Below are 11611 nucleotides of genomic sequence, written 5' to 3' on the forward strand. Positions count from 1 at the left end.
AGGATGCTGCCCATAAAGTGTAAGCCATTTATACTGCACTAACATTTTATTTTCTGTCCACTTTCAGCCCTGCTTAGAATGGCAGTGTAATTAAAAAATGAAAAGGTAGTACAATGGAAACTGCACATTCCCTTATTAAATGCTAATTTCTAAATATATTTTGTATAGTATACAGTCTGCACCTGTGCTGTGAAAGACCAAGCCCTGGGATTAATTTTTTTAAAAAAGCTAAGGACTTTTGGCAATTTCATCAACAGAGACAGTCATGAAAAATGAAACAAGATTTTTTTCTCCAGTTGCTCATGAAGTCAAATAATCAAAATTATCCACAAACTCTTGATCAATACTGTATTCCTTGTACACCCAAAAATGGATTGAATACACTGAACATTTGGGTGCAAAAGGAGCAGGGTAAGACCCTAAGTTTAAAAAAAAAAACCTGCATTAGTTTCCTGACATGTAGTTTTGTCTCCCTTGAATGGGAACCTGCTGTTCCATCAGGCTTAAAATGTGTAGGTATTGTTCATCTCTTGCAAGTCAAAAAAGCACTTTCTTCCCCCTGCCCCAACGCCAGCAATGCTTTTTGGTGCCATTGCCCTCTAATGCATTATACTGACATTGGTCCCTGAGTTACCATAAGAGAGAGAAAAAAGTAGAAGAAGCAGATTTGAACTGAGATATCAGACTAAATATTGCTCCCTTAGAAAAAGAAGTGAGAAATAAAAATATACCATCTCTTTTTTTTCCAATCAGAACACTCAAGTAGAAATACCCTAAAGTTATTGAATTGAAGAAGATATCTAAAGTCTCCAACCTGAAATTAGCTCTGCACATGGAAAGGTTAAGCATGGAACTGGATGAAGTTTGACAAAACTTTTTAACATCATGAAGAACCTGGAGTAGAAACCTGAACCTCTCTTTTCATATTCCTAAGAAAAGATTTGCTACACAGCCTTGGCTTTTCACCCATTCCTGAAGGACAGGAAGAGGCTTTTGAAAGTATGTGGGTAAGCCAGGCCTGAGAAGTTTGAGAGCTTATGTATTAGAAAGGGTACCGCCACAAGCTGAGAAGAAATTCTTGACTCTTTTTCTAGAAGAAGGTGGGACTAAGCTAGCAGGACTTCACTTTCTTGTGTAAAATTTCTGTCTGGCTCTGGCAGCCTCTGGCTGATAGTGAGGAAGAATTTGCTAACCCTTGTGGATTGAAAGGGACAGAACAATTGGTAGTTTTCGTATGGCTGGAATTTATGGTTGCAGTAAAATTACATGAAGCTCTCTTGAATGCCTCTCAATAATGGATGGCTGGGCATATCTTTATTTGGGTCTGTTAATCCTTAGGGGCTTTTACTAGGAACTTGTCACAAGAGTTTCACCTTGTCAAAATGTGCCTGAGCCAGACTGCCTCTGGAAATCTGTATATCGCGAGCCTGGAGCCACGTATTTGAGCCAGGGTATTGCAGAGAACAGATATAGTGGACAATCTGGTGCTGTGACAGAAGGGAGAAATCACAGAGAAACCCTGACATAATCTAAATAGAATACAGCTTCCTTTAGTCAACCTCTTATTATTTTGGGGGGAACTTTTTTCTGAGACCACAAAAAGGAGCAGAGAATGGACAGTGCCATTTGACCTGATACCATATATGTTGTATATAAAGCATATGCAGCATATGAACAAATGGAAGAAGATTCAAAGCCTCTTTCAAAAAAATGTTAATCCTGTGGTCCACAAAGTTCTTTGGGGAACCTATCCATTAGCTGGGAGAAAAATCTTTTTGCTTGAGAATGATCCTAACTAAGACAAGTCAATGGTCAAGACAGAAAAAAAACCTGCTGGCAATATTAGATGTGACTTGGTACAGTTTCATAGAGACGGTTATTGATGGAACTTTACTTGTCATGGTTGGATCACTCAGAATCACAAGTAGGCTTATGAGATTCTGACATGAGAAAACAGTTCTGCTTTTTCCTACACCTCATCTTGAGGGCATCCTGGGTGTGAGACACTGCCTGGATGATTTGACTATCTTCATATTGGAATAGATCAATTCAAACTAAATTTCAATGCATTCTGTGACTCAGAGTGCTCAGAGCAGGAAGAAAATTCCCTTTCATCAGCTGAAGACTGGAGCAGATGCTTGTTACAGCAAAGAGAATCCTCAGTTTGGTTCTTTGGGGATGGGGTTTATGGCGCTGGCATTGAGAGTCCTGAAAGGAAGTAGTGTCCTATCCTTGGTGCTTAGACTAGGATGAAGGGGAAATAGAAGCTATCTAAGGAGACAAGGAGAAACCATGACTTAGAGCATGGTTTAGATTTGTGGACAATTGGCTGAAAGCAATGTGAAGTGAGTAAAGATTGACTGAATGGAGCAGGAATCTTAAAGCACTTAGGAAGGAGGGAAGGGGTACTTGAGATGATCATCTTCTGATTCAAACAAGCTATTCAGGTGGTGGTGGATCACTTGCAGCTTGAAAGGATCTGTCTCTGGAAAGGGAGTGCATAGGGGAACCTGGAAAAGAAATCTTGCAGGGACTGAGGTAGGAAAAGGAGACTGGTGTTAAGCCCTTCCTTGGGACATTGTGAGTAGTAAGAACCATTCAATACAGTAGCTTGAAGAATCAGTCCAACACGACCCACACTTCTTCCTGCACTGACTAATGTGAGGCTTACTGGTTTGGTGTTGCAGCAGGAGGACAAGAAAGAACAGAACCAAGAGTGGAGAAAAATGACCGAGGAAGGGGCACTGCCAACATGGGGAGCTGAATGCAGGAACTTGTGCCTTTTGATGCTGACCGCTGGGCCCTGATCAACAGCAGAAGCACTGAAGTGGCTGAGGATTTACTGCTGGGCTAAAGGAGTCCCCAGACTTCATCAAAATCCTCTACTGAACACTCTGTCTCTTCCAGGGGAAGGCTAAATTGGGAAGGAGATGAAGAATTTGCCAAAAGTATCTGAGGAAAAGAGCTCTCAGACAGCTACTAAGGAAACTCCTCCCTCAGCATATAGAAGCAGAACACTGTGGATCAACATCAGTGCAGTTAACCAGGCCTGCCTGTAAAGGGCACTGGCAGGAATACTGCACTAGAAAAAAAAGGAGAGCAATGTCTTGCCTGCCTCTGAGAATTTGAAACAGTGGAAAAGCTCAAGCAACAGATTCCCATGAGAAAGATAAACACTGAATTTGCTATTAGTGCTATTTCTCCACTGGTCATTTAAATAAGTATATTCTTTGTTGAAACAAGACTGTACACATGCAAAGTATTTTCATTTATCTGGACCAGTACAACTATCTGTTGCTGTGAAATAAATATTGTTCATTTGAAGCTAAAAAAGAAAACAAAACCAGACTAATTTATTTTCTATTCTAGTTTCTTTGGTAAACTTATGGAAAAAATTAAAGTACACGCTAAAATGATTTTTCTTACTACTAATCTACTAATCTGAGCCCGCGTCTCTTTAAGAGATTAGTTTTTTCACATTAATGTCTTATTAACAAACTTCACCTTTCCGCCTAACTCCAGCAGTTGTCCAGGTTCAATGCACATGTCACATTTCTAAAGCAGTAGGACATAATCCTAGTGTTGTTAACCAATGTTATATCTCAATAAAATGTATTCTAATGTTCAAAGCTATGTATGAGCTATTACTGAGTACATAATGACAGATGTGCTCCTCTGTATTATTGAAGTAAGAGGACCAAAGATATCACTGTAGAGTAATATAGGTTAATCTTCTTAGAAACTGTATACACCTGAATTCTAGGCATTGCAGAATTCTAGATTATTGTGGTAACAAATGCAGTTTGTGTTTAGCTAAGAAAAAAGTATCAAGCACTGCATGTAGAGAAAAAATTATTTATATTGAAGTTAATTTCAAACATAGTATGTAGTATGAAATTCGCCACAGCCCTCCATACCACTTAAATCCCACCAGAGATTGTGTGGGAATCATACAATCTTAAAGCTGCTCTAATTTACCCCAAAAAGCCATAAACGTAGCCAAGGATTGGCATGATATAGGAGTGTCCCCACCACGTAGCCTTTCCTCCAATCATGCCCCTTTTCCCTACCCTTGCCACAGTGGTGCAAGAGCCCTAATGACCTCTCCGCACCATGAGATGATCGACACTTCAGTGGAATGATCCTCCCTGGACTGGTGAAGCTGATTTTAGAGTCCGATTGCACCGGCAGTGCAGTGCAGAGCAAAACAGACTCAGAGGCTATGTCTACACTGCACACTTGCTGCACACTGCGGCAAGGAAAGACTTGGGGGGGGGGTGGAGGGGGGATGGAGACAGTGGGGAAAGGTTCTCCCTGCTGCCTCCCATCTGCGAAAGCCTTTCACTGCTGCTGAAGTCTTTCCCTAAAGCAGGAAAGGCTCCAGCTGCAGAAAACTGGCAGAGCCTTTCCCCCCTGTCAGAGTTTTTTCCTGCAGTGGGGAAAGGCTCCAGCAGCAGGGAGACAGCAGGACACTACGCTGCTAAAAATAGCAGTGTATATATGGGGGCACTGCTTGGGCAAGTGAAAAGCTGTGTAGGACACAGACCCATAAGCTTCAGATGTCTCTTTACTCGCCTAAGCGGTGCCTCACCACCTACACTGCTATTTATACCGAACCTAGGTGGGCTAGCCATGTATCTACTGTACACACCGCTATAACAAGTGTGCAGTGTAGGGAAGGGTAAACCCAGAGTATCTAGCCCAGCCAGTATATTGAAAAGTCAGCAATTTCCTTCTGTAGGAGAAAGGACCCGTGTTGGTTAAAAGGTGTCCTCCTTGGTTTTAAAACCACCCATGGATTTTCTCCAATTTCCTTTTACTCCACTCTCTGTTCTTCAACTCCTCTATAGACAGTCTCAGACACTGGTTAATCAAAGAAACTGCTTCTTTGCAGTTCCTTCAGTCTGTAATTGCCATCCTGAATCTCTTTCTCTCATTTCTTCTCTTTCTCTCTCATTTCAATCTCAGCTGAACACATCTTTTCTCCTTTGTCCATCCCCCTACTATTTAACTCTGTAAACCATTTTGGAATATAGATTGTATGAAAGAGGCTATACAAAACTTTTGTCTTGGTCTATACATTATGACATTTGTTACTACCAGGAACTGTGGGGGGTTATTCTGTTGAATCATTTTGTAATTATTTTTGAGCTACTGGTTCATGAGTTTGTAAAAGGGAAAATGTTTTCTCTATTCTGAACATTCAAACTTTAGTTCTCAAGAACCACTCTAGAGCCTGTAGTTATATAAGACATAGGAAGTACCATATGGGAGCAGGCCAATGATCCTTCTAATCTGATATCCACATTTGATTAATGCCAGATGTTTAAAAAAACAACTATTCAATAAACTAACAATAAAATTGGTTTAAATGAAAGATCAGTTTCTCAATCCAAATGTATCTAAAATACTTTTTTTAATTTTGCTTAAATTCACAAATGATACAATACTGAAGTGTTTTTAAACATACTGTACAATCATGTTAGTTAAATGTTTTACATCAAGGCACAGCACACCATATTTTACAGATATGCCTTGACAGGCAGCAATTTAGTGTAATCCCCGAGATTTGGCAGCATTGCCCAGATACAATAGCATGGGTCAGATTTCACATATATGCTAGGAGATAAATAAATAATAGATGCTATCACATTTTATTTGAAATAGAATTGCATATAAAAAGAATATACAATAATTTAATTTGAATAATTAGATTGTTTTGTACTATACATAACAGAAGTGCTTTCATTTGTTTTTAACAAAACATTTTTATATATTAGAAGGATGCAAAAAATGAGTCTTCTGTTTGGCCTTCTTGATTTATGGAGAAGAGTTGCTTTCGTTAGAAACAAAAGGGAGTTAACATTTCAGTTTCATGGCAATCTGAAAGAAAGAAATCCAAAATTATCAAAATATTGATACTGAAATATTACTTTTAGCATAACGCAAGAATATCCACTGATTGAAACTATTATTTGAACCAACCAGCTTTGTTTTACAAGGTGATCTAGCATTCATTACAACTGATTATTTAAACTTTTCACTTTCCTTTGAAAAAAAGAGACCTTACAATACATGTTCTACTTAAATGTATAACTGGATTTGTAACACATTTGGATTAACTATTACTGTTTCTTTCTAGGATCTAGACACCATAAATCTATTTTCCATCCAAACAAGAGTTCTACGTAAGATATTAGCAATGGTAACATTACCAAGGGAAGTAAAGATTCTCCATTTATTGCAGGGTGTTTACCATATTCCAGGCGTCATTCAGATGTTTATATTTGAGCATTTCTTCTTCGCCTCCCAAAAGCTTTAGATCCCACATTGGTAGGTACAAAGTTGTTCTTGCCTACTCCTCCTGACCTGCTCAGGAAGTCTGCCAGACGATGGGTCACACAGGTTGCTGTGTTACATGCCCTTTTCTGTGCTGTTACACTGCTTTTCAAAATAAAAAACATATATTTTACATAGAGAGAATGTAAAGAATACTTTGTTTATATCAATAAGGTGTGGTTCTACCTGGAAAAGTACATCTATAAAAATGGTATTGTGAAGTTCCATATTTATTGTGTTTCAAGGATTTACATATTGTTCACTCAGTTTATAAGTTAAAAAATACTTTTCTTTTTCTAGCTACCAGGTGCTACAGACTCAACTCAGGTTGTGAAAGTCAAACTGGGCTCTTTCTTTCTTGCACATCATCACCAATAGTTAAGGTTGCATAGACAAAATTATCTCCTCAATAATATTTGATAAACTCCATTCCCACCAGCAAATAATTGAAATTTAACAGACAACTGTTGATAATGCATAAGGAGTAAAAGAATTTAGCTAAGTCTCACCTGAGTTGGTTCTGTGGTGCTGATGGAGTATAGTAGCAAAAAACCTATTTTAGGTACTCAGATCAGCAGCTATGTCCGAACACACAAAAGCAGTGAAATCCTGGCTCCACTGAAGTCAATGGGAGTTTTGTCATTGACTTCAATGGAGCAAGGATTTCATCCAGGAACTAAATCTATAGAGTAAGAAGTTGCCAGGGATTTTTTAGTAATTTTTCAGAGTTGAACTGCACATAGTCATTTTCCTTCTTCCATATATCTGATTGCACTATTTAAACAGCTTTCTTCTTTATTTAGGCCTTCACTGAGCAAAACATTAAGCATTTTAGCAATCCCACTGACTTCAATGGGACTACTCACTTGCTTAGAATTAAGCACATGCTTATGTGTATTGCTGGACTGGGGCCTTAGAGTACATACTTCTATAGTCTTTGTTCAAGCTAATCTTCTATTGAACTCAATGAGAATGTTTCCCGAGTTAGGACTATAGACAAATCCAGAGACAGTACCATAGAAAACATCCCTGGTAACATGACAATTGTTTTTTGAACAGTTCCCATATTATGAGATATATGTTGTACAGACAAAAAAAAAAAGTTAGAGGCACAAAAGTAGCACTAAATCTGTTGTATTAAAGTAAAAGGGTTAACAGAAAACAAGATTTTAAATTACCCAGATATGAAAGCCCCCCCTTTTTCAATCTTTTAATATACAAGTCTACCTCACAGGTTATTTCTAAAACTGATACATGTAAAAAAAAAATCCAGTTATTCATGGTAATATATCACTGTAAAGAAGCTTCATGTAAATAATTTAAAGGAAAATGAAAAAGGAATATTAAAGTTCTTACCTGGATGAGTTCAATGAGAACAGTTTTAAACCTGGATTACATTTCTAGTGTTTTCACACTAGTTAATACATGCATTGCTTGATGCTTAGCCATTTCAAAAGTTCATACAAATTTTTTTACTAAGATTGTGTGTGTGACTGATTATGTATGCACACATACATATAGAAAGCATTAAAAGGGTCTAGGAGTTCTCCCAGTGTATATGAACATGGTCAAATTGTTCAGCTATTCTGGAGTTAAATTATTATACAACTTTTGTATTGTTCTGCTCTTCTCTAGTTCTGAAAAGATTTCTAAAACTTTTCTGGCTTTGTCTATTCCAAACACAATTAATCAAAACAGACCTAATCCTCATAGAAAAATAGGTTTATTGAACAAGTGCATGAGCAGGCATGAAAGAAGAGTTTATCTGTACATGTAATAGCTAGAAATGAAAAGCTTTGTTTAGATTTTTTTTAAAATAAATGTCTAAGAAAATCAGTTGAAGTCTCAAGGCAGTGCTGTTCATTCTTTTTTAATTTATTTGGGGTTTTTTTTTCTAACTTGGTATGTGTGTTGTGTTCTTTATCGTCCTAACTTTAAGTCCATCTCAAACATTCTCTGTTGAAAACAGAATCAAAACAACATAGCAAAGTTAGCAATCAAGGTTAGATCCACATGCATCAAGTTAAAAAAAAAAAAAAAGGGAGAAGGGTGGAAATAAGCATGTCTAGTTGTTTCCCAGGGATTCCCCATAGTTTGCATAGCGTTCATTTTCCAGGTCATTCAGCACATTCCTTTTCTTGCCAGGAGTTCCAGCCCCGACGTCAGTACGAGGGTAAGTTTGCAATTTGTGCAATTCTTGAGACAGTTTGCCCAGCACACAAGTACTCAGACTGGCGCAGCGTTTGGAAATAGGTCTATCCAGGCTGCAGGGGGAAAAAAACATGCCAAAAAAGTAATATAAATCATGCACATTCATGCATTACATTCCTAGATAAATAAGTATAAGTAGGAGACAAAAAGAAAAGGATAAAATCCCCTCACACTCATTTCATGCGGGGGGGGGCACACTTGAAATCAGAGGGAGAACAGAGTTCCATCATGAACAAAATGAATATTGTTTACTTGATCAAGCAAACTGATTAGATTTTGGGATGCTGGTAGTCAAAGGAGAGGGGGGTTGTCTTCCAATGTACTAGACATGCTGTTCAGTCTCTCATTCATCAACATGCTTTGCAATAGGAATTCATTAAGGTTAATGCAAATGTACTTGCATGCCTTGGCTCTGAGGGAGAGGGTGGCGCTGCGTGCACTATTAGGATGCCCCGCTTCAGCCAGTGGCCTTCCATGCCTCACGACAGCATCATGCACTATCGCGACAGAGAATCCAGGAGCGATCGAACAGCCCTCAATATTACCACCGGGAAAACGTACCGCTTGCTGCCATATTTTAATACAACCCCCTCCTTGAAGTTCAACTCACCCTCCAATGGTTTTTTTATTTATTTATTTTCTCTCGGTTGTAAAAAAAAAAGATAAAAGCAGGTTAACTATGTGGAAACCATCCACCTGATACTGACACTGGAAAACATCTCTGCAGTACCATCCCTTCCCAAGTATTGTACAAGGTCATCCGCAGTCCCAAGGGAGAGGAAAATCTTAGCCTGCCCGAGCGTCTGCTGAGGTGGCTCTTGCTGGGAAATCAAATGGACACACAGAGTGGTCCTGCTTCCCCAGCATCTGTGCATATCCCCGGGGCTGTAGCCCTTACCTATTCTCCTCAGTCGCTTGTTCCAGTTCTTCCGCGGTCATCTGAACAAATTCTTTCACCAACGCATTTAATAATCGCCGAGCTTCGTAATCACTGAGTGTCACTCGATCTGTTATAGACTCTAAGCCAGGTCTAGGTGGAGACAAGCGAGACAGCATGAATACAAGGCTAACTGCTGCAGAGACTTTTGCCTCTGTGCACTTAGGCAGCTGAGTTCTTTTAGACACTATTCAACACAGTTGAGCGTGTCTTTGTCACTAGTGTCCATATGTATACCAAACTGAAGACAAAGACTACTCGTTCCCTCACACACTAGGTAAGTAATCTATTGCATGTTAAAATATGAACATTACAAAAAAATAGTATTAGGAGATCTAAGTTTTCTCCTTTACTATGATCCACTTCCTATATGCAGCCATAACGAAAACTAAATGTCTCCATTCCGTTCAGATTCAGTGCTCCGAAACTCATGAGTTTCCACCGCTCTCTGCTTCTTACCTGAGTGGGGTTGCCTGGAAGCGATCCATCTGGCACATAACCAAGGCATAAACAGCAAGGAAAGATGAAATCTTCAGCATAACCATAATGTCCTCTCTACAACAAAGATTCAGATCAAACAATGGCCATTTTCCAACCTCCTCAATCTTATCAGATCTACTAAAGATGCAGTCTTTCTCTCTAGGCACACTTGGTAATAGGTTAGCAAAAAGAAAAGGAGTACTTGTGGCACCTTAGAGACTAACCAATTTATTTGAGCATGAGCTTTCGTGTAGCTCACGAAAGCTCATGCTCAAATAAATTGGTTAGTCTCTAAGGTGCCACAAGTACTCCTTTTCTTTTTGCGAATACAGACTAACACGGCTGTTACTCTGAAACTTGGTAATAGGTTGTTATTGTTAATTTGCTTTGGTCTCTTGCTTTAGTTTTCTCAAATAATTTTCAGAATTTTTGTATATGACCAAATTGTAATTTTTGGAGTATTTTCAGAGTTAGGATTACTATCAAGATGTAACTAAAATGGGATTTAAATTAATGTAGATCTGTCTATAAACTGATGGGAAACGTGTCTCTTCTCCCCTGTAGTTGAAGCACTACACATAATTTCATGCATTTAATGCGTCGGATCTGAACTGGACAAAATGGCACTTCAGGTACAGTAAATCTTATGAAAAAGCATGAAAGCTAAAGCTAGTGTTATTTTTAAAATATGAAATATGACCACTATTTTTATGTATTCTCATTTTTGCAGAATATTAATACATTTTAATCGTTTTAATGTTTAATTTAAAAATTAAAAATAATTCTGTTTGTGTAGAAATCAGTACATTATATTAAAGAGTGCTCACTTCCTGGTACAGTTTACATACTAGTCTTCCAACTCAAATACAAATTAGATAAAATTATAAAAACAGGTCCATTCAATTAATTTTAATTTAAAAAATCCCAAAATTATGACCAAAGATAAATAAATCCGATGAATTCAAGTCAAGACAGCAGAAAGATTAAAAAAATCATATCTTGAAGAATTCCTCTCTCTGACACACAGCTTTAATTAATATCTCTAGATTAACTTAACCTTTTCACTCATAAATTAGAACACCTATTACTACCTACAGCATATATTGCTAGCTAACATACAATGAAGGTTGTCATTCTTTACACTTTTACCATTTTATAACAGATTTTGTGAAAAACTCAAAATGATTACAAAATAAATCAAGCTATGCAGCCCAATAATGTAGAGATTAGGGTGTTTTTTCCATACAAAATATAATATACTACGCAGTATCGGTTGCTTTCAATTATTCTAAGGGGATTATGTATTCCTTCTTTTACCTTGGTATTTTTTATTTTTATTTTGTTTTATTTTATTTTGAGGAATCCAGTAACGTGTAATTTAGAAGACCATACGAAATCTAGCTAATTACAAATTATGCGTTCTCTGAATGCACAGAGAAAAATCAAAACAGAGAAAGGCAACACAAACTATAACTGGGCACCAGTTAAAGACCTTCCTGGGTACAGGTACAGCTTCAAGCACTGCAAATTCTGCTGCACTGAAGTAAGCTCACCAACTCTAGATTTAAGAAAAGAAAAAGAAAAAGCAAGGAAGAGCATGCTTACCTTGAAATGCAAAGCTTCTTAAGAAACAGTAAAGGCTTC

General features: G+C 37.9%; 1 protein-coding gene across 1 annotated transcript; it reads right to left on the reverse strand.

The window, feature by feature from the left end:
- Nucleotides 1-8404: 8404 nt before the first annotated feature.
- On the reverse strand, nucleotides 8405-11611 carry LOC144266670 (calcitonin). The gene is made up of 4 exons (XM_077820130.1): nucleotides 11573-11611; nucleotides 9947-10042; nucleotides 9449-9580; nucleotides 8405-8603 (listed from the first exon to the last, which is right to left on the reverse strand). Exons 2-4 carry the CDS (start codon nucleotides 10030-10032, stop codon nucleotides 8405-8407), a joined length of 417 nt encoding a protein of 138 aa, XP_077676256.1. The 5' UTR covers nucleotides 10033-10042; nucleotides 11573-11611.

The sequence above is a fragment of the Eretmochelys imbricata genome, chromosome 6 (genome assembly GCF_965152235.1).
Source record: "Eretmochelys imbricata isolate rEreImb1 chromosome 6, rEreImb1.hap1, whole genome shotgun sequence".
In the NCBI taxonomy this organism is placed as follows: domain Eukaryota; kingdom Metazoa; phylum Chordata; order Testudines; family Cheloniidae; genus Eretmochelys; species Eretmochelys imbricata.